Here is a 27,546-nt window from a genome sequence, read left to right on the forward strand (position 1 = left end):
TTTATTTATTCTGTGTCATGTTATGTTCCAGACATTTAGCTTGTGGACGAATTAAGGCAAGTAACACTGATTCTTGAACACTGGGACAAAACAGTTTACAAATCAGAAAAAAAGAGACTATTATTGTGGACTAATCTGTTCACAATGGTCAGATGTATTTACAATTTTTTTTTTTTTTTTTTTTTTTTACAAAAAGTGTGTTTTTCTTGTCTGCTCAAAATGTGGGTCGACACTGGCAGATACAAAGGATTCCAATATCTATTAAGGATAATATTAGAATAAAACAACAACAACAATGTAATATTATATGAATTATCTTGAATTCACTTCAGTGAATGATTGACTGAGAATATAGAATAGTGGACACGACAGTCAAATAGTCAAACTGATTTTCAGGTTCATCAATGGACTAGTAACCAAAGTCTGACAAGAAATCGGATGTTGATAAAATAACCATATTTGTGATATCGCACATTCTAAGAATTGCAGGAGATTTTTCTGCTATATTTAAAATGTATATAAAAATGTAATAAAATATTTAAATTGAATTTTAAAAGTGTTCACACACTTGTAAACACTTGGAAATAATAAAAACATAAATTATATATATATATATATATATATATATATATATATATATATATATATATATATATATATATATATATATATATATATTTTAACTAAGGGCAGAAGAATGTTACGTCTCATGTTACAAGTATCAGTGATTCTAAAACGATTCAGTTGTATAGGAATAAAGCATCCAGATCATGGGAATGTGTAACCTTTTTTTCACAAATCACAAAATGTGCTATACACACATACATTCATTATCTGAGAATAGCTTGTTTAATAAGAGAACATTTCTTATTTTTTTATTTAAAGGTCTCACGTGTATGAAATCAATGACACATTCACCAGTTTTTTGGATCATGCCTTAGTAATCCATCAGGACGTGTTCACTATTCTCCAGAGTCTCAGCATTAATAATAAAACTCTGGAGCCAAGTTATCTTTTCAAGCTGGACCCACATTGTGCGATGTGTGTGATCCAAAGGAGCTTACAGAACCCCTGTGAGCAGCACCAAAAGCATTCAGGACTCCCACAAAAACCACAGTATGGGTTAAGCTTAAGAGACCTCAGACGCCCATAACAAATCACTGATTAGTTCTTGACTTCTAGTATGAAAAAGGAAACTGCGTCTTTAGGGAAATAAGTCAAACGTATTCCTATAGGAGCGCTCTGGCTTCTGCCAGGACCTCAGGATGTTTACTTCCTCTAAATAGCAGGGCAGAGGAGAAACTTGTGATTTTAATTTTGAGGAATAAAGAGATATTTGATGCACTCAGTATTTGTCCTCTTAATGGCCACATGACATGAGGAGACTCTCGGTTAGTGCATTAAGTCGTATGGGTACATAAAGAATGATGTACAAGTTCTAATCTGATTACACTGAAAGTCCTTTCAAGTTGCTCTTGATGCAAAGGTCAAACACAAAGCGTTTAGAGTTGCGCCATGCAGTCTTAAACCTCTATTGTTACCATTAACCTCTTTGCCTTCGCTAGACTGCATACTAATCTGGCCCCTGGCTGTCTATTGTATATAAAGTGGGGTCATATCTTTCAATTATCAATCCACATATTTCAGCAGGGCGTTCATATCCGAGTTTTCCCAACAAAGGCATGTGGAATGGCTCTGTGCAAAAATGTCACAGCTGATTGAAGGGCACCATTTCAGAGGAGTCTGGCCTACCAGAGCGGGGCATTGATACTCTTTTCAGCCACTGTTATCCTGATAAAAATAACCCTCTGTCTGTCTGAGTGGACAGGCTGAGTTAGGGAATTATCTCCAGCAAAGCCCCCTCTCTGTGCTCCTCCACAGATAGATATAGCGAGGGCGTAGATATAGATAAACAGGCAGACAGAAATCAATGCCCATCCTCTCACTCCGCCATACAGTCTGACAGCAAGACAAACATGACAAGCTGAAGGGAAACTTGGGCACAAAAAAAAAAAATGAGATAAACATCTTATAAATATCCATCAGTCAGTGGAACATCTGCTCTTTTGGCCTTCTCTGTGTGTGTCGGTGTGCGTAGAAAGGGATTTATACTGGAAAGACAGCCATTTGGCAGTCTCGTTTCTATGAATAAGATCTGTGAGATATCTGTTTGCACTTGGTAAATATAGGTCTGTCTGAAACATGATAGTGAGGGATGCATTCAGTATTGTATCCGCAAAATGTTGTTCAACAACATAGAGGTGTGTCTTGGTGGCTCCCGAGGGGTATCAGGTCTTTTAGTGCCTCTCGTGCTAAACAACAGTTCTAACAATTGCGAGATTGCATGGCTTGTAAGACAGGATACACATTGTTTATGGTTTACAAGAAATGGATTGAGGCAAAGGGAAATAAATCCCTTATATCTCCTTAAGGACTACTGAAGTGACGCTGTATTCATTAACCAGATCAGGCTGTGGCACAGTTTGCTGTTCAGAGAGAAGGCAACAAGATCTAGCATTACACTTTGGGAGGGAAAGAGAAATTAATGATGCCCTCTAGTGGACAAATGTTTTTTTTCTAGTGGACAAAACTATGTTAATGTTCAAAGACCCATTTAAGTGAAATTTGTTTAATTAAAAACTTGATTGTGTATTTATTTATACACTTTATCCTTATTTAATTTTTTTACACTATAAAAATGAGCTTGAGATCAAACAATAATCTGTGAACTCCTTTGAGGCAGAGAAATTTTCAGTCTGCTTCAGTATCCTGAACTTTTATTAATACTTAAATACAATTTTTGTAGTGAAAATAACGATAGACATTTTGTGCAAATGATTATTATTTTTGAAAAAGCAAATATATTGTACATTATAACCAAATATATATATTACAGCTAGAGTAATATGATTGTAATTTTGATCTTGTAAAAAATATTTAACAATATATAAAAGTGCACTATACTAATATGTCCTCTGTTTTAATAATTACTTGGTACAAGTTGTAATGCAGTTCTTGTTCTTAAAAAAGATTGTCCATTTCAAAGTCTTTCATAGAACCAATAAAACCCCCCCCCCCGCTAAAAATAAAATCAAATAAAAAAAATAATAATAAGTGCAACAAACAGTTTAAAGCATGTGCCAACCTTTCTAGGTTAGAGTCATGTTTAGGAAGTTAAGAATTTCAGGGAACACCGCAGTGAGGAAGTCCAGAATGACCCACATGCTACCGAATCTCACTACACTTTAAAGATTTTATGCGGGTTTGTCATCCTTGTTTTAATTTCAGTGATAAATGAGTCACTGTGTTGAAATATGCAGGCCCTAGAAGAGCAGTCGTGTGGATATATTTGAGGAGAAACATTTAACAGCAGAGTTATGGCCTTGACTTCCCACAGTCAACCAATGACATGATAAGATAAACCATGTTCAGTGGAGCCTTAAGACAAGAAGCTTGAAAAGCCCTTTAAAAGAGTCTGAAAGTATTTATATGGATGAATATAGCATGTGGGGCCGTCAGAATTTAACTTCCTTGGAAATGCATGGCAGGAGGTTTATTCTAGAGGTCCAGTTTGAGCTTGTCTATGTCATAGTCATGGTCCTGGTCCAGTTTGGAGAGGCTCTTTCGCACACGCAGAGCAGTGAGTCGAGCTGAAGGGCTTTGGAACCAGCACTCTTTCATAATCTTCGCAGTTGCAGACAGGATCTTGACAGAAAAACATAGAAAGAGTAGATACTTCTTTATTTTTTCATTTCTGATGGTCACATGTTCCTATCGGTGTGCAAATGTATGACTATAAGTGACTGGAGTTCATTTCAAATCAAAATATTACCAGAATAGACACAAAAGAAGTGACCCAGATTTCACTGTTTTTCAACTTCAATTCCAAATTCTCCAACTTCTGAGACAAAACACTCTGATTTTGTGAGAACTGTGTTGATATATCATGCTAGCTTTGAAACATGTGTCATATCGGACTTTCTCTTTTATAGACTCTTCTGAGCAGATACATTGTAGGAGGGAGAGACATAAAAGAGTCTAATATGGCAAAATGGTTCCAACAAGAGATATGGACTCTAAGGGAGAATTATTTTCAAATGCAAATTGCAACAAATTTAGGAACTAGCTTGCTAGTCTACCACTGTCTTGATTATGGCATTAAGCAGGATAAATGTAAATTTCCATCCACTTTCTATGTTGCATATGCAATAAATAAGCTCTCTACAGCAAGCCTAAAATGAAAGCCCACAAGATTATTTTCAGTGACATCATAGACTGACAGAATATTTTGTCCCACACACATTTAATGCTCTCCTAATGAATTGCTCCAGACTACAGCTGTCAAAGCAAAGCTTGTGTAGCGTCTGACTAGCATCCAAGTCCTCTGAGTCACCGAGTCTGTATCTCTGGCATGTTTGAGGATCTCACCGGATGAGAGTGTAGTCGATTGTGAAGACTGGGCCTGTGCTGGTCAACACACACCACTTTCTTCATCTCCTCGAAACTTGGATCAGAGGGCACCACGTCAAAGAACGGCGGTCTGTACTCCTCCACAATTCCTGAGAAAACCACAGAATTAAGGGATTTTATGGGTTTTTGTTAACATTTGCGGATCACATTGCATTTGATTTCTTACTGACGAAAATGCAGATGTATGCAGAGACTGAAAGTCTCTTCTGACCATATCTATAAAACAGTGGTTTGGGAGTTTGAAGGTTGGCAGTACTAATACTTCCGTGGGAGGATGGCTAGAAATTTTCCAAGGAGTCTATGAGCTGCTTATTGCAGCTGACATTAAAAAGCTACAGTGAGCTACAGTAATGCATATTTTGTTGCATTTTCATACTTAAAACAGAAGTTTATAAAAAATGCAAATTGGAAGCCTTCAAAAAGTTTGGAGCCTGTTATAATTTTTTTTTATTATAAAAGTTAATACTTTAAGTCAGGAAGGAGGCATTAAATTGATTAAACGTGACAGTAAAGACATTTATAATGTTTCAAAAGTTTCGGTTTAAAATAAATGCTGTTATTTTTTACTTTATATTTATTAAAGAATCCTGAAAAAGTGCATAACAGTGTCCACAGAAATATTAATAATATTAATGCTTTTTAAAATGTAGCTTTGCCATCATAAGAATACATTACACTTGAAAATGTATTCAAATAAAAACTGTTATTTTAAATTGTATTACCAGTTAAATAAAGGTAGCGCTGGTGAACAAAAGACACTACTTTCAAAATCATTAAAAAAGTCTTACTGACACATGTATCCTATACAACTAGAAAGATGCGTATGACAAATGTTATACAGTTATTACATAGTACATAAAAATTATATAGAAAGGGTTGATTAAAAGCTTCGTAATAAGTGAGTGTGTGTGTGTGTGAGAGAGAACAAGAAAAAAGAGAGAACAAGCGCATCTGGACTACATGAGCGGGAGTGTTGACACCAGATAAGATTGTTTATAATTATTGTTCTGCTAATCGTGGGTGGATAGAGGAGACAGACGTACCCATGGAGAAAAAAACTGAGAGAGGAATGAAAGGAAAGACTAAGAAACTAAAAAATAAATAGAGAAGTCTAACACATCTATCAGAATGGTGAAAATCGTTGCTTCGCAACAGAAAACCGAAAATTAGTTAGAACATTGAGATCCTGCAGACAAAAAACTTTGAATGTGCAAAAAAACATGAACTTATTATTATTTGATAAGTCTCAGCATATTAAAGCTTTTGGTAACAGTACTGTTTGTATCACTTTGAAACATAATTACAATTAATTCTAAGTCACAAGAGCACAGGACAGCAGTGGTGCCAGCAAATGAAGTGGAGAATTTACCCCATCTTACCATTTACAACAGTTCGACGAGTTATCTCCCACAGGACGAGACCCAGGGCCCAGATGTCAGTTTGTTTATAGGACTCAAATACATCAACACGAATACTCTCATCCAAGACCTCCGGTGCCATATAACGCTTGGTGCCCACTCTGGGGTTGTTGCCCACATCCAGATAGTCATTAGACTGAGAGTGAATGACAGCCAGGCCTGAGAGAGCACACAGAAGACAGATCATGTTAAAAAAAAATATATATATCACCCTGCTATCATCATGTTTTATGCACCTGCAAATGTGCTCTTGTGGTTGTTACAGTGTTCTTGGCGGTTTCCAGGGTTTTGTTATGCTATTGCTTAAGTGTACTGAATGTTTTTACCATATATTTAAATTTATTTTGGTGATGCTAGATGATTACAAAGTTGTCCCACATCGGATTTAAAGCCTCTATGATATTCTGTTAATCAGAACATTATTTGAGACAGAATTTGAGCAGTCATTCATTTCTGTACACATATAGTTTGGAATATGTCATGTGCTTTAGACACGTCTACTTTTGTTCTACTTTCTCACCCAGGTCTGCGATGCAGCACTGGCCATTTCTCTTCATCAGGATGTTGCGGCTCTTCAGGTCTCGGTGTGCAATGGCCGGTTTGCCCTGTGTGCTGAGGATCTCCGTGTGGAGGTGCACGAGGCCGCTGGCAATGGACAGGCACATGCGCAGACAGCTCTCGGGGTCCAGCGTGCTGTACTGCAGGAAGTCATAGAGGGAACCCAACTCATGGAAGTGTGTGACCAGCCACAGCTGAGTGCTCGAGTTTTTAGACGTCATGTCTGAAGCTATGAAGCCTGATGGACGGACAGAGAACATGTGTAAGAGAAATATTACATTTTAAATCGAACGTTGTCTAATTTCTTCATTGGAAAAATGATGTTCGGGTAAGTCTGGACATATTATAGCTGCAGCAGTAGAACGCAGAACGCTCCCTTCCCACACAAGCAATAAAAAATTCAGTGTGGGTGGAACTTACACAAGATGTTTTCATGCCTTAGTTGGACCGTGTTGTAGATTTCAGTCTCTCTAAACCAGGACTGTTCATCACGAGAGGAGAAAATCTTGACAGCAACACTCTCTCCCATCCAGGTGCCCCTCCATACCTCTCCATAACGCCCTTTACCTGTCAGAAACATTAATACTGAAATTAGATGCATAGTATAGCCATCTTGATGGCATTTCTGAATGATTGTTTTTCACATTTTAAAACAAAAATGTAATGATAATAATAATAAAAAAGCTTGAAATATATCTTTCAATCCAAAAGTTAAGCAAAATTATTTTTATAGTATGAATTGTAATATTACGGGTTATATAAATAATAAGAATAATAAGAATGGTATACATTTTAATAGTTATTATTAATAAATTATTAGTAATACAGAAATTAATTAATTAATAATTATTAATAGTAAATGAATAGTATTATAATCAACAACAGCAACAATACTACTACCACATATATATATCCATCCACAATTAAGTTTATTATTATTTTTTTTATATTAATAAGATTATTTGTAATATAATACATTTATTTTAATTTAAATGAGTGTAATCTAAAATATATTTAATCAGTTATTGTAGCATTTAAATTTAAATAGATGCCACCATCCTTTGAATCAACTAAGTGTTAAATAGTATGAATTTTTATTTTTTTTTAATCTCTTTAAAGGGGGGGTGAAATGCTCGTTTTCACTCAATATCCTGTTAATCTTGAGTACCTATAGAGTAGTACTGCATCCTTCATAACTCCAAAAAGTCTTTAGTTTTATTACATTCATAAGAGAAAGATAGTCTGTACCGATTTTTCCCGGAAAAACACGAGCCGCTGGAGACGTGACGTGTGAGCGGAGCTAAAGAATCACGAGTGCCAGTAGGCTTTTGCGTTGAGAGCGTTTGGAAGCTGAGGAAAAAAACCAACCAAAACAATCCATGGCTAACAGTCAGATTCAGCGTATATTTATGATCCAGAATCAGATCCAGAGGCTGAAATTTAACAAGAGCAGCATCAGCAATGACTACAGCAGGACGTCTCTATGTGGTATGTACTGAAACTGTATATATTTGCTTAGCGGTTTTGGAAAATGACTAAGTTCCACTTTGTTGTTTTTTTTTTTTTTTAAGCTGTAATGTTACATGTGGAAAATGCAGTTTGATGCCAACATCGCATGTTGTTTACTTGATGTGCTCACGCGCCGATAGCTAAGTTAACAACACAGAGATATTTGAAGCAGTTTTACTCACCGCCTGCGGTTCCAACACACAATCGTGACCCTTTTTCGTTGGGACTGCATTATCCTTAAGAAATAAACGATGTGCAAATCCGGCATCAAACTGGGCCTTGTTTGTAAAACAAGCATCTCCGAAATGCAGGGAACAAACACAAACACTTGCACAACTCCGTTGATGCTCTCTTTCCATCCACTGGTCCCTTAATGCATGCTGTTTTTTTTTTGGTAATCTGTGCAGGGTTGTCTTGCCCTCGCAACCAAAAACACACTCCTTTTATGACATTTCGCGACGCTCTCGCTCTGATAAGTGAATGTCTCTGCTCTCAGTGCTCTGCTATACGGGAGCGCGTGCTCTTCCGGGAGAAGTGCCCTTAGGACCCATATAAGGAAATTCCGCTCCATCTAACGTCACACAGAGGCATCCTCGAAAAAAACTTTCCGAAACTTGTGACAAACCGGAAGGAGTATTTTTGGAACAAAAATACTCCTTCAAACGTACAACTTAATTTGACCCTTAAACTTAAAATGAAACTTAAAATAAAACTTAAAATGAAACTTTGTCCATGTTTAGCATGGGAATCCAACTCTTTATCAGTGTAAAAAACTCAGTATGCATGAAATAGCATTTCACCCCCCCTTTAAAAGAATAAAAGGTGCAGCATGACATATCTCAATCTCCTGGACTTCATAGCGTCACCCTGCAGTTGTTTCAACCTCAAAAAACCTTGCAGCATTGTGTAGTGAGATATGAATGTTCTCTCACCAACACATTCAGCCAGAGAGATCTGTCGAGCCATGGTCCTCTGCACCAGATAAGGCAGGCCGGTCCCACTGCCCGATGTGCAAAACTCATCAAAGATATCCTAAAAAGGAGAAGTAGACACACTTAGATTACCGACCAGCTGAAAAATCACACGCAATTTGAATCACGAGAGCAGAACATTTTGGTCCGAGGCTGCTCAGGAGACTGAATTAAGGCGAGACACTGCAGGTGAATAGGGCAAAAAAAAAAAACTAATAGTTATCACCTTACTTACCCAGTTGATTTATTACATTGATTATTGCAAACATTTTTTTGTATTACAAGTTTTCAAAAATTTTATGTTTAAATATTCAAATGAGGCATTATTTAATGAAATATGTGCTAATTTGCATAAATGTCTAGTACAAAAATCTGAACACTAGATGAAGTCAGTTTCAAAATTTTTGTTTAATTTGTTCGACATATTAGAGTCAAATGTTTTTACAGAGGGAATTCTGGTTATCTTTTTTTGTCACTCCATAATTAAGAAAATACTTTGAACAGCCAGAAAACAATATATTTTCACAATTTTGGGGGGAATAAAATGTTGTATGTAATCAAGTAAAATATATATCAACAAATCCCTCTGTAAAAACCTTCAGAATATAGACAGGAATAAAAGTGTCAAGTCTGGTGTGTGTAAGTGCTACTGAAGTGGAGATTTATGGGTCAGTGTTGAAGAAAAAACTCATTTTGAGAAAACGGCCTTTAAAAATATGTATTGTAATTGAAATCTATTGACACAAACACATAGAGTGCTATAAAAGAAACACTTAACAGTGTCTTTTGGATGTGTTCCTTCCACTAGTTTGAAAAAGCACTTTATGAAAAACCAAAAAGCCCAAAATCTCAAAATTGACAGGTGCTTGAAAAAACAGTGTTTTTGCCTGCAGTGTCTCACCTTAAAGATCTAAATTAACAAATTAACAAATTAACTTTGTCTCAGGTATTTCTCCTCTTCTGATTAAAAACTTTGGGATCTCAAGCGCAGTTTATGACATTGTGAGAAATATTTGAGATTACAAGGTCATCTTTCCCCGTATGTACAATCTGAGAGGTAGAAAACTCTCCATTGAATCTCGTCTATGAGAAAGAAGTCAGATTTTTCTCTTACGTAAATGAAAGCACAACAATCAGATAATAATCAGTATGACCAGCTAATTACAAATAAGACTGACTAAAGTGAGGATAATGAGATCAGTCAAAATGCTGTGAGTGCCACCCAGTAGTAACGTTTTACCCCATATGTTGGGTCCCCTCCACTGGGGACTTTAGGCATGGAAGTGTCGTGTTCCACCAGCTGGTGGTGCTGTCGCCTTGAACGGAGCCACAACACAAGCCCACAGGCTACCATAGACAACACCAGCAGCACCAACAACGGCACTCCCACCAGCACAATCACTCTGGTGGAGTTTTCATCTAAACCAGACACAACAGAGAGTAACACCACTGTACCAGGACGGCTGATGATGTAATGAAATATTCTCTTTGATTTTAGTAATGAATCGCTGTATTAACTCTAACACAAGTAACTGCTTTCTGAGCTAACAATAAGTTAAAAAAAATGACTTACCGGTTTTTTCAGGCACAGTGATGTTTGCATTGCAGAGATGTGTGAAGCAGCACTTGGTATACACATTAGGCACATCAGGCACATGGCATTGCTCGCTGGAGGAAAAACAGCCCCTGGATACACGCTCATGGACAGAAGCGTAGAAGCAAATACGTCCCAAGCAGGTGTTTTCTATGCAAAGATGGCTCTCACAGCTGCACTGTAAATTGCTCTCTTCACCTTCATCTATGGTCAAAACAGTGATAATGTAAGTGAAAATTATGTGTGAGCAATATTACAACATTTCGGCTGATTCTATATACTGTATATACCACAGCTAAATCACTATTCTCTGGGAGAGTCCGCCAAAACGTGATCTGAAAAGGGAAACTGTATTTGTTTGCAACTGTGTCTTAAAAGATGTCCAAAAAGAGCAGGAAGGTACATACTTCCTCTGTCTTATTTTCTACTCAGGAAGCAAATATCTACATCACCCGGCTAGTTTTTAAGTAACAATCAGAAATATGCACACAGAAAAACGAGTGCGACTGCAATTATGCTGCAAACCTCACCTGCAAGAGTTGCATATCTCCTTGAACACACCAAAACAAACAGTACAGCAAGCATCTCAGAAGCCCTCATGTCTAGGAAAAAAGGAATACAGAATACAGGGTAAGAGCGAGCACTTTCGACACACACACACACGCACACATGCACGCACGCATGCATGCATGCACACAAGAATACTTCCAGATCCTTCCATTTATTCTTATATCCCATGCTCCCTAGCATCATTCTTTGATTATCTGGCATTTACAATGCAACGCTCCATGCTGGAATCATAATCATACAGTGACATGTAGTGTAGGAATCTCTTTACAAGCCCTAATTGAAAAATTACTCAATACTCCCTGTCCACACCAAAGGAAGTCATGAGCTAAAGAATGACAGATGGAGAGGGTCCCGTCAGTCTGTCTGTATTGCAATTATTGTCAGAGTGGGTGGGAGAGGACTTTAGTGCTGCTGGTCCTCACAGACACCCTGGCTGCTGCACACGCAGAGTAAATATTGATGGCTATACTTCCTGCCATTCAGAGGCCGCACCCGGCTAGCCGGCCAGATACTCCAGATTGCTTGATCCTCTAGGTCCGGAAATCAACTGGTCACGCAATCAAAATGGCTGAGTGAAAACCGATTATATGAAGATGATGGAAAACCTGCGTTGGCCTGTCATCCAGGCCACTTTCAACAAGCAATAGGTGAAAACAATATATTCATCTATGCTATATAATATAATACTATTAAAAGTTCTGAGAAAATCTCTAGCATCATTTGTTGTGATTAGGTGTCCCAAATTAGCCAAATTCATCCTGTGATCACTGTATAACAGTAGGATGCTGAAAAAAGAGAACATTTTCATGTTGCCCCAACACTGTAATTAAAGTAAGTATACTATATACTTATGGGACGTCATGGAAAAACATAGTCAGCCATGATGTTTTGAAATGGATCGGTAATTAGAGCCAGAGTGGCTCCTTCCCTTCTGAAGAAATGGCATGCACATAAAACTCCCTTTAGTGATATGTATACAAAGTGATATATATGAAAAGTTTCCTTTAATGTTTCATCTATTTAATCTATGATATTTGTTGCTACATGCAATACATTCAATAAAAGTGAATGGAATTATGGGATGCAAGCCAAAACACAAATATAGGGGAACTGGAAATGACAATGACCACTTCCTGATATAGAAACACACACAGTGAGATTCCAGCATGAGGAACTTTGTCTGTGAAGTAGTCTTTTCAGTACTCCATTTAAGCTCAACAAAGTAAGCGCCGGTGGGTCATTGTAAACAACTTTGTCACGTACGCTTAGTGCACAAAAAAAAAAAGGGTAATTGCTGGACCCTCTGGGCCACATTTAAGGCGGAAAACAACTCCACCCTTTTAGAAATGCTCTCTTCTCTCTGGGTACACTGATATTTATTTCCAAGCTGCCAGGATGTTTCACAAATCAGATAGTGTCCGTCTTAAATCAAAGCCTAAAGTGAACGTGGTGAAATGCAATTCCTGTTTTGATGACCTGCTTGTCAGCATTCTCTCTAAGAAAAGTCTGACGACTCAAGGAAACTAGCAGTGCACTTTTTAAATCTCCTTCCACTTTTCTCAGCACTCATTCTATGAAATAGAATGAACCCTTTGCTGCTCACAGCTTTGTTTTGTCATTTACATTAACATTTATTTAGGTTGCAGTTATTTCGAATAGTATATTAAAGTGACTTACACCTACCCTGTCAGATAATCTCAATATAGGGAATGCTTTTTTATTTTAATATTTTGAGTTATGATTTTTTTTTTTTCATTAATGCATAAGTGAAAGTGAAAGTCTGAGTTTCTGTAACTGGCGACAATTTATTTTAAGTTTTGAACCATTTTAATCACATTTTTCTTATAAATAGCAAAATAATGTAAATTTAAAATAGTTTAGATGGGGTATAACATGCCATTCTGCAGGACCTCACAAAACTGCCCATAACAGCCCATACTGATTCCCTGAAGAAATAAATCTAGAGTTTGAGTAAAGATTTTTTAAGTAGTTAAGGGGAATCTCTGACTATATCTTGCAGCTGTAGGAACTTGCCTGTTTTGACTGCCGCTGTAAAGGACTGTTAGAGAGGCAAATTAACTGATCTCATGGTTCATGATAACTAGATGTGTTTTTCATTTAGGGCTCTGTCAGTAAGTGCAATAAGTATTCTTGTAAAACATGGCGTGCAAAGATCTACACATAATTCTGGCATTTAACTATTGTAATGGTTATTACATTAATTCAAGTCTTGTAATAGCCTAGTTAATTCTAATACTAAGGCAATGTTATGCGGCCTACCACTGTTGCCACATTATTGTATGACAGCATCATTATGACTCAGATACTGCATCATTATTAGGCATCACACACACACATTTAAAAATGATCAACTTGTAAAACATATTTTAAATGCCTATCTGTTATCTGAAAATTAATTTAAAGCACGAAAGAGAAAAAACTACGACTATGATTTGTGTTTTTCTGGATTTTTGTTTCAACTACTGCTGCTACGACGCAACTCTCTGTCCCTTTACAATGGTAAAGTAGCTAATTTATCAACAACTGATTACAGTTTTACAATCTAAATATTGTTCATATATATTCATGTTTTACGCCACATTCACCATAACAGCGATTTCAGAGAGAAAGGGAAAGGGAGATAAAAAAAGAGATAAGAAATCATGAAGGTTGGTTTACCTGATTTTCGTCTTGCGCTCACTCACGAAGTAAGTTGATCAAAGTTCATCTGTTTCTGAAACTCGTTTGTCGTTACTCTAAACATAAAACTGTTATCTCCTAACGGCGAATATAGTGAAATCAGCGGCGCAAGTCATATCCAGATGTGCTGGATCCTTAACTTTTTCCACATCCTGGCACTCTCGCTGTAAACCAACTCTTTACAGTTCAGTTTTCATTCACGCACAATCCGATCAGTCCTACTTCCTCACGCGAAATATAGTGAAGATCGCCGTGATGCAGAGCATATCGTGTCGTGGCATATATCTTTGAGAAATGTTCTTGATTTAGGGGTTAGATTACAGATTTTAAAATCTACAGTTTTGTCCCACCCCTCATTGTCTAAGCCGGGGTTCACTAGGAATGTGCTCTCATTGCTGTTTTCCTGTTGCTGCAAGACCTTTCTTTTTTTTCCAAGTCTGTTTTTTCCCTCATAGCTGGTTGCTTATGAATAGAATTTCAAAGAGGATTCATGTGCCTTCTGAGCAAATCACATCTCAAAAGTGATCTCCATTTTGCCATTTCCGTTTGTGCCTTCAGCTGAAATTGAAAAATGCATTGTATTGCTTATAATGAATGGATTCAAACAAATTGTTTATTATTAAAGTTGTGAATATATGTAGGGTTTTTGGGTGCAGTGTCACATTATTGTTACTTTTGATCAATTAATTGCATACTCTGCTGAATAAAAGTACTTTAGATATATTTATATATATATATTATAATATTTAGAAAAGAATGTACATTTACCTATGATAGAATATGACCAAATTCTGGTCAAAATGACAAAACTGCATAATGAATGACAACAGCGAGTATGTCTTGATTTATTCAGAAAATGCTGGATATTTATAAATGAAAATGTAAGATAATTTCACATTAAGACTATAATTTAGACCTTAATCTGAAAACTTGTCAGTGATAAGCAAAACTGGTGATCCTTGGGCCATAAGTTGCTTTTAAGTAGATTGGACACAGATGGACAGTTGGTTTATTTAATGGGACACTGCTGAAGGCAGGGCGAACTCAGGTTATGGTGACATCTCCCACTAAAGCTCGAAGCCTCCCATATTGTCCAATGAGGCAGAGAGGAGTCTCAGCTAACAGCATGACAGCTCTTACAGATACGATGGAAACAAAAACCCCATCTTTCATTCATTACAACATAATCAAGAAATAAGTTCCAAGAATAATATTAACTTAGACTGCATCATAACACATGAGAAAAAATGGCCATGCAGTTTTTTCTCTTTTCTTTTGGAGACTCTAATCTGCTTTCTTGGCTGGTGTTTTCAGACACAGCTGGCACTCCTCAGATCTGAGGAGAGGAGAACAAGCACTGTTATTTGAACATCATTTGTGTGTTTATTTTTCCTGTTCCCGTGATATGTGTGATTTCGGGGTCTGTCTTTTCTCAGACTTCAATTAACAGCAGCTCACATTAACTGTTTCCACATGACTGATGGAAATCTTATTTGCTGAGAAATTATTTTGAGCAGAGGACATCCCACTAACCCTTTTACCACTTATTTAAATAAATCAGAACTATTGATTCTCTAATATTTTCAAATGTTTAAAAATCTCTGAAATGTACGTTGCTTTCTTTGAAAGTTTTAAAGGAATAGTTCACCCAAAAATGAACATTTACTTAAAATGTATTCACTCTCATGCCATCCAAGATGATGATGAGTTTGTTTCTTCATTGGAACAGTTTTGGAGAAATTTTGTTATTACATCTCTTATTGATACTCTGTAGTGAATGGGTGCCATCAGAATAAGAGTCCAAACTGCTATAAAAACATCACAATAATCCACAAGGAATCCACACAACTACATTTACAAGTACAAACAGTCCAAAACAGTTCTAAATGTGGGTGGATTTTAATGTTGGGGGACAGTATACAGTTTAAAGTTAAAATGCCTTGATGGATTTGTTTCTTGCAAACACATAGCTTTTCACTAGACTGAAGTCGTGTGGATTAATGTGATGCTTTTATCAGTTGTTTGGACTCTAATAATGACAGAAAATAAGAAAATGATGTAATGCTAAATATCCCAAATTTTCTTTCTTTCAATAACATTAAACCAAAAATGGCATCTACCCAAAATAAGGTCCATTAGGCACTCATGTCTCAGACATATTTTAACTTATCAACTACAAATTGAAGAACAAAACAGCAGGACATGCTACTGAATTAAACTCTTCTGAAAAAACTGTTGCGTCCTCAAAATGTTTCGCCCAGCCTGTAATTTGGTTTACCTGGCTTTACCTCACTTCACTTCAAGGCAACGATCTGATCAGTTACTTAAGGAAGCGGCACGATGAGTGGATTAATTTCCAAGTCCACTTGTCCTACTTTGTGTTTTGACCTCACTGCTTCAATTATAGCCTTGTCTTAAGCTTAGTGATTGGTTTAAAACCTTCAGTGATATCATGGAACAAAATTAGTGCAGAAAAACGCATGTCACAAATATGTGTTTTAACTTTATTGAATTAGTCTCTTTTTGTTGTTGTTGTTTGTTGTAAATATATCTTCCAGAATATCACAAACAATGTATAGTCAGTCGAAACAAACAGGAACACATAAAATATTGGCTGCTGCAATGTACAGTACAATTTCAGTCTTGCAGTCAGGATAATAATGTGCACACCAATAAAAATAAAGTGAGTTTTTAAAATGAGTGTTGCATAGATGTAGCTTTTCAAGGAGTCATTTTAGTGCCTGGCTTTATTATGTGCACAATAAGTGCTTTCCCTGAGACACAAAAAGACAAAATAATGAAAAAAATTCATACATCCATTTCATTTCAAATGTAATTGCATAGAGGCAAAGCGGAAATATAAATATTGTAAGTGTCCTTTTGCCTGTATGATAAAAGATTATTAAAGTGCTTGCAAAATAGTGCAATGCAGACAAATGACAATAACAGTACAGCGACAAATACACTATACTGTGTAAAAGTTTGGAATCAGTATTTCTTTCTTTCTTTAAAGAAAATACCTTTATTCATCAAGGATGCATTAAATTGATCAAAAGTGACATTATTTATAATGTAACAAAATATTTGAAATGAATCTTGTTCATATCTTATTTATCAAGGAATCCTGAAAAAATGTATCAGTTTCCACAAAAATATTAAAAAGCCCAACTGTTTTCAATATTGATAATAATAAGAAAGGTTCTGTTGTGAACCAAATCAGCATATTAGTATGATTTCTGAATGATCATGTGACCCTGTAGCTCAAAAGTCTTTTGTAAAATTATCCATTACAATCAATAATGTTGCTATCGCAAACACATTAAGTAGTATGGGGTTAAAGGAGAAGACCTGAAACATCATAAATGAAAAATGTTCAAAATAGATGTATGTATAGGCCTACTGGTTGTTGGAGAGGTAATAATTGTTTTTAGGATATATAAATGAATAAATGTCTTTAAACTGCCTTGTTCTGCTATTCATTCTTTTAAAACAACTGTGAAAACAATATCCATCCATACAAACTTGACCCATTGCCCTTTAACTAATGAAAACGATAAAGGTCTAGAATGATGTTGGCAGTATTCATTTTTTAGCTTTTTTATTGGTTCCTTTATTCATTTTCTCTTGTTCTGCTTTTTCCCTTTTCTTCTCTTTTTTCTTCTCCTCTTTAGCCTCCTTATACTTCCATATCGGTGGCTCTAAATAACCTTTGGTTAGCTTTTTCTTCTTCTCCTTCTTGGGCGTTGGCTCTCCAGACTTGGTCACTTTGATTTGGGGGACGCAGCCGGTGGGGAACACGCTATTGCGACGGGCCATGCTGCGCGGGACAAATTTACGGGCTCCATTGGAGGCCATGGAGAGTACGCTGCCTCTCCGCTCCGAGTCAGAGCAGCATGAGCCAAGCGACACAGAAGAGGCAGAAGTAGATGCCACAGAGATGGAGCCATTGCTGTGCCGCGTCACATGTTCCTCAAGCTTTTTCCCAGGGTGCATCTGCATCAGTTCAGGCACGGCCAAGCGTCTCTTTCCAATCTCCGGCGGGCTTGATGGACACAGAGGACGGCATCCGCTGACCACCAAGGGACTGTGGATGCTTGTGGTGATGCGCACCATGTGGTCCATGATGCCATTGTCCTGGGGGTCATGTGGAAAACTAAAGGTGAAAGTAGACTTCAGGCGATGGGCGACTTTCTGTCCTGTGCTTTTTGTGGCTGTGGCCTTGGTCACTAGCTCCTTCAGATCTGGCCACTCTGGGACATATTTTTCACAGAATTGTTCAGCCTGAGGCCTGCTGTTCAGCCGTCTAATTCTGTTTAATGTCTCAAAGCGACCTGTCTTCAGAGCCCATTCTCGTATATCCTTCCCCCTCGCGGCATCCACAACATTTATGTCGGCTCCTAGCAAAGGAGAGACAAAAGATTACACAGCTCACTTACTAAAACCCATTCTGTTAGTCAAATATCCTAATGCATAACATGTTTTGTGCGTAAAGCATTTTATAGCACATGCATAATAATTAAGAACAAAACTATACTTATTGATTTCTGTTAATTTGCTATAAATATTATAGATTATAGTTGCATTGTGTTTCAAGGTCAAAAAAGACTGAAAGGCCTTATTCTAGTGAAAAAAAGTATGCTTTTTATGTAGATATATATATATATATATATACCTACATATTGTTTTTATAATCGACTGTTTTAACGTTTTAAAGTCGTTTTAACGTTTTTAACTGTTTTAAAGTTGAATTTGTGGCTATAGCTACTTTGGAATGAAATGCATTAGAGTGTAAGCATGTTATTAGTTATATGAGCAGAAAAAATTTGAGCAGTTGTTTTTACACCGCCAAGTGGCCACTTTAGGGATAACATTAATTTCTAGTCTTAAAGGACTTCTCATTTCCACATTTTAATGAATTTCAATAATTGAACAAATCAGATGAACTAACCCAAGTGTGAAAGAAAAATCACTGTTAACTTTCGCATATCTCTGTTCAAGCAGAGCAAAACAGCATCATTTAGATGATGAGGAAGAGATATATTTCATTATCTTTCAAGTTGGGGTACTTGAACAAATTATGTTATTTGATTAAATAATTAAATTGGGTACTTGATAAAATGATATAGGCTAGTAATTAAGAACAGGATCATTTAATTTATTTTAAATGTATTATTATTTTTAGTTTGTCCAACTTGAGTTAAGTAACGAGTCCTGTGTAATAACCAATGCAATACAATTCAGGACCAGCACATTAGAGCAAGCAATAACGATAACATCAATAGCGATAACATCATTGTAAAGATTGTTGAACTGGTTGTATTTATATATGAAAATGAAAGATCTAATGTCGTTTTAACTACCTAGGTACAGTAAGTGTAGTAAATCGTCAAGTCTAAATAATTACCTTTAAGTGTACTCATGGTTAATCCATTACTCGTTGTGAGGGCTAAACGATTATCCAAGGGATCAGGAAAGAAAATGTCCTCAGGTTCATCTTTTAAACCTGCTTGTGCTGACGTTGTGTCACCACATCACTTACCTTAACCTTACATACCTTTCTTATATATATATATATATATATATATATATATATATATATATATATATATACATGTATATATATATATATATATATACATATATATATATATATATATATATATATATATATATATATATATATACATATATATATATATATATATATATATATATATATATATATATATATATATATATATATATATATACATACACTTATACATAAAACATATAAAACATATACATAAAAATTGCAAAAAAATTGCATTTTCAATAGTGGTCTCAAACTTTTGTACTTTTGTCATTCTTTTATGAAATATTGCATGCACAACTGTAATAATATATATCATATACAGCTGAATATAAAAGTGTTGTAACACCTGGCATTAGCAGGCATTTAAGACCTCGTGTTTATGCCGTTCTATACCTATTTATAGATTTGCTCTACTTTAGGGATGTTCTGGGATGAAACAGGAACACAATCCCATGATTTTCAATGCTTCGTTTCACATCATCCAGATTGCACAATTGGCCTATCTGTAAACTATATATTACAGTCCTAAAATAACGTACCAGCCATGAGCAGTGAAGCCATGCAGTCATTGCTGCCCTGGATCACTGCCTTGAGGAGTGCGGTGAAGCCTCGGGAATCCCGGAGCTCCATGTCCACACCACTGAAGTAATTTAGGATGTAGGTGAGGATGATTACGAAACCTGCAGAATTTATAGAAGGAATTAAGAATTAGGTCCTTCGTACCTAATAATCATTTCTTTAATACACTGATAAAGAGCCTACCAGCCTGTGCAGCGATCATGAGTGCAGTGTTGCCATCATTATCCTGATGATTGATATCCAGAAATGGGCACTGATTGAGTCCATACACGAGATCCACAAAGCCTTTTGATACTGCCACCATCAAACCATTCTATCAGAGAACAAGAAGAGGATTTGTCAGCATAGGAAACTATTTAATTATTTCTTCTGCCAAATTTCTGTTTTTTAGCATTGATGCTTTATGAGTAATAAGGTTATCTGACTCCCTACCCTGCCATTTATGTCTAGTTCCATGACTTCATCTCTTGTAACACCCCTTTCCAGAATTCTGCGGAGGGCTGCTGCATTGTTCTTGGCACAGGCTTGGTACAAGGTGTTGGCAGAGCCTCCACTGGCATCTTCCCGTTCATAGTCCGGGAGAACAGAGTCATCTGACAGCACACTCCCAGAATCTGAATCATTCTCAGAAACCGACAACTCAGAGGCATCCTCATCTGGGCCGGAGCCCAGATTTGGATCCTCCTGCACCGTGTCTTTAACCTCAGCCATCAGGTCAGCACGAGCCAGGACTCACACATCTAAGCAGGCACTTCATCATCATCTGCATCCTCACTGCTCCCTCCCTGGAATCTGTGATGCACAGATAAAGATAAAGGCAAAGCTGAAACAACATTTTGATTATACAACAAATCAATCTTATCTGGCGTACATATGAGCTCATTTTTCTCTATTATGACAAGACTTAGTTTACATAGTGCCATAATGGAAAATAAAAATAAAGTAAAAATAAAGAAGCCTGAAATTATTTTTTTTTAAATAATAATTTGTTAGGAAGCAAAAATGATAAAGATAAAGTCAAAATAAAGTATTTTTGTCACATTTACAACCTTAAAACAACTTAAATTTACTTAAAAATCAAAGTAACTTTATTGTTTCCGGTATGTTTAGATATTTGTTTTTACTGAAAAACAAAGTAAACAAATAAAATACTGATTAAGATATCTATCTATCCTTTTTTTAATGTTTTACCAAAAATGATTTTTCTATTGCATTGCAGTAAACACACCCTTTTGGAAGCTTTATTTTTAAGAGTTAATAGTGACATTTTTGTAGCCTTTTGTGGACTTTTAGGATTTTATTATATAATTATAATTACATGCATTAAATTAAATTATAATAACGTCATCTTATTTAATTTAAAACACTTGTTCACTTTGTTTGAACAAGGTTGCACCGTGGCACATCTCAATCAGAGAGCAGATTGGGGCTGAAGGGGATGAAGAGTCTCCTCTGAGGTAAACAGTGTTGTGATTGACAGGCTGTAATCTGCACAACTTTACAACTATGCTGTAACAGGCTCAATGTCTGTAAAGAGCTTCACTGTAGCTATATCTGGGATAAGACTATTGCTAGAGAATGACAGGAGAACATAGTTGCTAAGCACAAAGTTTAAGCAACAAACATGATGAATGTGAATGAGAAGGAACCAGTTAACCTTTTTTCAGGCTTTCTGAAAATATTCAAAGGAATGTAGAAACCAAGGTCAGTAAGTGTAAGCCAAACTAAACAAACTGCAAAATGAGTAATCATTTCATAAGTCAAGCGTAACTCGTTGCTATTCTGACTTTAATTTCTACTACTGTGGGTTTTTAATGAGAATAATGTTGAACTGAACCCTGGTGCAATTCTGTAAATGATTTGTACAGAGTGCATTGTGCCAATATCTCAGGAGAACAGAATCAGTTAGTCAAACTCTAACCTCATGAGTAACATACTTATGTGTCAGCCAAGGCCTGACTCTTAAATGGCAAGGAGTGAGAAATGAGGAAGGCACTCAAAGAAACTAAAAATTAATTCAGTCTCAGGCCATCCAAGTTGTGGATGAGATGAGTTTTTATTTTTATTTTTTATTTTTCATTGGAATAGATTCTGGAGAAATGTATCATTACAATGATCATCTGCTGTGAATGGGTTCTCTCCTGATTTAGATGATACAGCTTTTTCAGTGGAGAAAGGAATTTTATTGATAGAGGACTTGTATTTCAGCTGGAAGTGATTTTTTTTACTTTCATTCTGATGGCACCCATTCACTAAAGATGATCCACTGGTGACTATACATCCACTGGTCAAAATTTGAAAGTGAAATTCATGACATTTGCCAAGTATGGTAACCCATACTCTGAATTGGTGTTCTGCATTTAACCCATCCAAGTGCACACATACACAGCAGTGAGAAGTGAACACACCGTGTACACACACCCGGAGCAGTGGGCGGCTATAGATCCAGCACCCGGAGAGCAACTGGGGGCTCAGTGCCTTGCTCAAGGGCACTTCAGTCATGGGTATTGAGGGAGGAAGAGAGCGCTGTTCATTCACTCCCTCCCACCTACAACTCCTGCCAGCACCAAGACTCAAACCAGCAACCTTCTGGTAACTAGTCCGGCTCTCTAACCATTAGGTCACAGCTGCCCCCTATATTGTTTCATTAAAATAAAAAAAGATGCTATGCAAAATTTGATCAATTTTGTCCATGTATGAAAAGAACCATTGTTTGAATCTTTTAAAAAAAGAACATATTTGCTCTCACAGTGCTTTCCCAGCTATATTTAGCCATTGTTACTGGAAGCATATAGTGGCTAGCACAGACTGATATAGAGGCACTGTGTGTGTGTGTGTGTGTGTGTGAGAGAGAGAGAGAGAGAGAGAGAGACAGAAGTGGGAAGCAATGATGGGAAAACATTCCCCATTAGTGCCACATAAACAGTCTGTCCTCTGAGAACCACAACACTGTCCACATGCTGGTTTAGCTCTCCAGACCATGGAGTTACAACAACACTGTCCTACTGTCAGTCAAATAAATACCAGGCAAGCATTATGAACATATATGTTTGTTTAAGAGAAAGTTTATTTTTTTTAGATGGTGGTCGTTTTATTTTTGTTAACTGTCCACTTTTAACCAACTTTTTCAACCAACTTTTTTTTAGTTTCAATAGTCCGGTGGTGTGACAATGTTTTTTTTTTAACTGTTCAAAGTAGTCTCATAATTGATAAGATTCCATAATAAATAAATGCATGCATGTAATTATAATTATATTATTTTTATACACCATGGCTCCCATCTGCACAAATACATATAGATTCAACTAGTTTTATGCTTATTAAGCATTACATTATTTGGCAACATCCCACTGCAGGACTGAATAAATGAACAGTGGGAAGTAAAAGTGTGCAGATCTTTTTTCTACTATTTGATTTAACCTTTGATCTTGCACCTGGTCAAGACTTTTTTTGGATGTGCGTATTTTGACTTTTGCTTTAAGTGATTCCACATAAACACATACATTTCTACATAAACTTATTTACTTCCTGTTAGGGCCCATGCAAACTTTTCAAGGATCCCAAGAAGCCACCCAATTAAAAACTCATTTTGTCAGTGAATCCACATTGTGCTTGATACATTTTTGTATTACACGATGAGGACACTCACATCTCCAAGCTATTTTTCACATTTTGCTTAAAATAATAAATAAATGATTAAATAAAATGACTTAAAATGTCTTAGACTAAGTCTGTTGTTTCTATAACACTTTATATGTCCTTTCAACATTTACTTGTTTCCCCAACTTATCAAAAATCTATATGCACCAAATCAATAAACACAACCATTGTATCTTACCATTAAAAGAGCTCAGAAGAAGGTAAAGCATAGTCCACATCTCTCTGGGTGATCAGATCACTGCTCCTGCTGTTTCTGTTTAGTCCCGCCAGTCTGGATTCTTGCTGTAGACTGTCTGATCTCACAGGACAGAGCCGTATCCCTTCCTGTCCCCTCCTCCAAGCCCTCCGTTCGGACACTTAGGCCTCCGATCACTGAAGAATCCTTCCAAATCTTGACACAGGTGCTCTGTTAAGACAGGCATGTCTACTCATCCTGATTACAGGAGATTTGTGGATTAACATCCAGAAATGGCAGCTGCCAGGAGTCTGTGGCTGTAAGGTTGTCACTGCTTCATGTCTTCAGTCTGAGCTGGCATGCTTCTCTTTGACTGACTAAAAAAGAGCAACAAACTATTTTATAATTAACTAGAGATTTTTGGCACACAATACAACCACTATAGAATTTTGCACTTATAAAACGATAAAACAGTAAAGCTCACAGAACATGTGTGTGCTGGGTAGTGTTAAATGAAGTTTGGTGCAGTTATTATAATCATGATTTTCTGGCATGTTGTACTGTATTGCTCTTTTTCTGTTTGTGCCTGGCATGTCTTCAAAACCGCCTGGGTCTTACATGCCCTGAAATAGCTTTGGATCAGAATATGGTGGAGTTTAGCCATTTAAAACAAGCTTAAGCATATCAGAGAAGCCCAGGTTACACCTCGTGCCACACAACTTACAGCCAGGCGCCACTAATTTTGCAGCAGTCAGGTGAAAAATTAAACTGAAAATAATCTGTCGGTGATTAATCTAGTCCAATATCTTAATTGTTTCTTGGCCAACCAGTGAATACACCTGTTATTTTAGCACTTATGGATCTGTATCTAATTAGATGAAAATGTAATCATTTCCATGCATGACATGTAATCAAGCTTGTTGTAATTCACTATTAGTGGACACATTTTGAGGAACTTCCAAAATCCCCCCAAATTATGATTCAATCAAAACAATGTGTCTCATTAACGAAGGTGCATTTGAAATATGTAGAAGAGCATTTGCATTGAAATCATAATAGGTTTGCATAGTTAGTTCAAAGGAGAAACTGTTGGGGCTTACAAGAAGACTTTAAAGAGAATCAGCTTTCAGAAATATTGATTTGACTGCACTGATATACTTGATAAAAACAAACCTGATATGAGAACTGAACCGAACTGGATTAAGACTATTTGTCTTTGGTAGAGCTGCTTTTGAAGTTGTTTCATTATTGAGGAAGTTTAGCAACATTGCCAAAGTGATTAAATTGAACTGAAATAACACGGATCTCAGGCTATCTGAATAAGATTAATATTCATTCGTTAAATGAAAAATATTCATTCTTTAGAGCTACTTTATAGCTGGATAGAACTTGTTTTGTAATTGATGAACTTTAACATTGACACTGTCATTGAGCTAAACCAACTCCTCATCGAATTGACCTTAGCTGAATAATAATCTTTTCTAGAGCTGAAATGTATAGTAATTTTTATAATTGTTGAAATTTAAGAATGCTGATTTCTTTTTTATTTCTGTTATGCTGCTTTGAAACAGTCTGTACTGTATAAAGCGCTATAAATAAAAGTGACCTGACTTTACTTAAAATGTATCATAAATGTATGATATATTTAGAACCAAAAAATATACACACATCTACAAAACTCACATACTCCCAATGGCCTAAATTAATCCAATGTGAATTTGAAGGAAGCTTTGCTTGAGAACTTTTTCTGCCCACAGAAATATACAAAATGTATGAAATGATTAGTGAGGCCCAATGTTCTTCGTATTCACTTCTTTGAAAGCTCAGCATCCTTGAAAGCAGAAATTCTTAAATTAAGGCACTTAAGCATGACATCATAGTATTGTGGATAGCCACAAGAACAAACAGACAAAGTACAAGGATTTTAAATTCAAGTTTATCCAAGAAATTGAGCTGACACATTTGCTGGTTAGCCACAAAATACATTTTGGCCCATTTTATAAAGGCCTTTGAATGAATATTCTGAGCAAAACAAACATGAGTGACTGGACTTGTATATTTCAAATATATATATATATATTTTTTACTAAATTAATAGCCTTGTTACAACACAGACAATCATAGTAAGTCTCTGTAGTAAGAAACCTGTACTAATTTAGTCTGGAGTCCATTATTAATGAATCTCTATTCAAGACCACAATGACTCCAAAATACCAAAAATACAAATCAGTGCAAGTTACCCTCATAGTCTTTTTCAATGACTTTAAATTCATATATAACCTTGACTTTATGAATATATATAAAACCTGTGTGCAAGGTGTTCAGTGGAAAACAAAAGGAGCCAAATCTTTGGGTAGTTTAGAGCTGGATCACTTCAGGTTGGCTGGATGAGTTGGATTCGGAAAAGTGATGTGCGGCCACAGTTATTTTCTCAGTCTGCTGACCAAAAGCAGAAGAGTTATTACAGGGAAAAGTCTCAGGAAATGAGACAGAGAAAGAGGAAGCTCAGATGGCCTTAGAGATCATTCAAGTGGTGCGACTTTCTCCACAAGAGAAGATTGTATAGAAATGAAATCTTATATGTTTTGGTTCAAATGTGTATGGTAAATTAAATACCACGTGAATTATCCATCGCAGTGTTTTCTGGTTTACACGTGTGTTTTTAAGTGTATATTCCCCATTGCGCCAACAGAGGGCAGCAAACTGCACCATTGCTGCATCTGTTACTAGATAGGGTGTTGTTAATGTAGTGTTCTCAGGGTACTCAGTGTACCATCACAAAATCGACCTCAGCACAATTCAGAGTTTAGATTTGACATGCTTAATTTAAGTGTGCTTTCATTTGTACTATTTTTTGTGCTTAACTCCTTATGAAAATGAACTTCCCAAGTCGTCATATTTATTGAGACAGTTGTAATAAATGAGGAATGTGTGACTCGTCGTTTGTGAATGCAATTATAGCATTATGTGCAATTTAGAATAATTATATACAGCACACTGTTGCTATGTTCAAAGTACAAAATGTCCTTCTAATGATTTGTTGTTGTAAACTTTTTTTAAAGTCCTGATATCTTTGTACAAGAGAGACCAGCACTAGTTTAACAGATTTTTGTCATTGAAGCTCACTTTATTAGTAGGCTACCATATGATGCATTTGTGTGTGTACATGTATGAGGTGTGTGTTTTCCGGAAGACGGGCTACTGAGCTCTAAGTTTAGTCACAAAAGCTGTGCTAAAGACAGCCATGTGCAGAGTTATTATTAGACTCTTGGCAGTGTTTCCACAGCCCATCTTTACACGGTTTGGCTCCAGCTCGGAGGGGCTCAGGCGGATTACATTCTGCTTTCCACCATCCACCTCTTCTTTGAATCTATCTAGGTGAAAATCTGACCCAAATTTGTGTGTGGTTTGGGCTGTAATAAGAGAGAGAATAAGAATAACGTTTGTAATTGTATAAAAGTGTGTCTTGACTCCAGGCCAGGTGAAGAGGGAAGGAACAGCAGACTCAGGAATGTGTATGTCTACTCTGCTCAGAAAAGCACACATATACATTGTAGGCCACCCAAGTATGTGTTTCATGACATGGCCATTCATTTAACCTGGAAAATATCAAGGCTAAAGAAAGCATGGGTCTCGCAGAGGTTCTAGACAAGTAAACAAAGGTCTAGCAAAAAGCCTTTTTATGGCGGTTTAATTAGCTGAGTGATTTCTTGCAGAATACATATGCTACTTGATGAAAAAAGTTAGTTTGTTTTTCAAGATTCTGT

The 27,546-nt window shown here is 36.4% G+C and overlaps 2 protein-coding genes across 2 annotated transcripts; both read right to left on the minus strand.

The window, feature by feature from the left end:
• Positions 1-799: 799 nt before the first annotated feature.
• On the minus strand, positions 800-14,166 carry LOC127944869 (activin receptor type-1). Its single transcript, XM_052541206.1, has 10 exons — positions 13,770-14,166; positions 11,051-11,122; positions 10,500-10,724; positions 10,167-10,345; positions 8,888-8,987; positions 6,867-7,013; positions 6,409-6,684; positions 5,850-6,047; positions 4,429-4,559; positions 800-3,705 (listed from the first exon to the last, which is right to left on the minus strand). Exons 2-10 carry the CDS (start codon positions 11,118-11,120, stop codon positions 3,559-3,561), a joined length of 1,473 nt encoding a protein of 490 aa, XP_052397166.1. The 5' UTR covers positions 11,121-11,122; positions 13,770-14,166; the 3' UTR covers positions 800-3,558.
• A 2,107-nt stretch (positions 14,167-16,273) lies between these two features.
• On the minus strand, positions 16,274-24,007 carry LOC127944384 (photoreceptor ankyrin repeat protein). The gene is made up of 5 exons (XM_052540271.1): positions 23,783-24,007; positions 20,377-20,736; positions 20,128-20,257; positions 19,905-20,045; positions 16,274-18,187 (listed from the first exon to the last, which is right to left on the minus strand). Exons 2-5 carry the CDS (start codon positions 20,653-20,655, stop codon positions 17,373-17,375), a joined length of 1,365 nt encoding a protein of 454 aa, XP_052396231.1. The 5' UTR covers positions 20,656-20,736; positions 23,783-24,007; the 3' UTR covers positions 16,274-17,372.
• Positions 24,008-27,546: the final 3,539 nt, after the last annotated feature.

Source organism: Carassius gibelio, chromosome A23 (assembly GCF_023724105.1).
Source record: "Carassius gibelio isolate Cgi1373 ecotype wild population from Czech Republic chromosome A23, carGib1.2-hapl.c, whole genome shotgun sequence".
In the NCBI taxonomy this organism is placed as follows: Eukaryota; Metazoa; Chordata; class Actinopteri; order Cypriniformes; family Cyprinidae; genus Carassius; species Carassius gibelio.

Excerpts from the sequence above, each read along its gene's own strand:
- LOC127944869 (XM_052541206.1), bottom strand. The coding sequence starts at position 11,120 with ATGAGGGCTTCTGAGATGCTTGCTGTACTGTTTGTTTTGGTGTGTTCA. Across the intron at positions 10,346-10,499 it reads CACTGTGCCTGAAAAAACCG|ATGAAAACTCCACCAGAGTG; the intron begins GTAAGTCATTTT and ends TGTCTGGTTTAG. Across the intron at positions 6,685-6,866 it reads AAGGCATGAAAACATCTTGT|GCTTCATAGCTTCAGACATG; the intron begins GTAAGTTCCACC and ends TCCGTCCATCAG.
- LOC127944384 (XM_052540271.1), bottom strand. The coding sequence starts at position 20,655 with ATGGCTGAGGTTAAAGACACGGTGCAGGAGGATCCAAATCTGGGCTCC. Across the intron at positions 20,258-20,376 it reads AACTAGACATAAATGGCAGG|AATGGTTTGATGGTGGCAGT; the intron begins GTAGGGAGTCAG and ends GTTCTCTGATAG. Across the intron at positions 18,188-19,904 it reads GGCTTCACTGCTCATGGCTG|GAGCCGACATAAATGTTGTG; the intron begins GTACGTTATTTT and ends CTCCTTTGCTAG.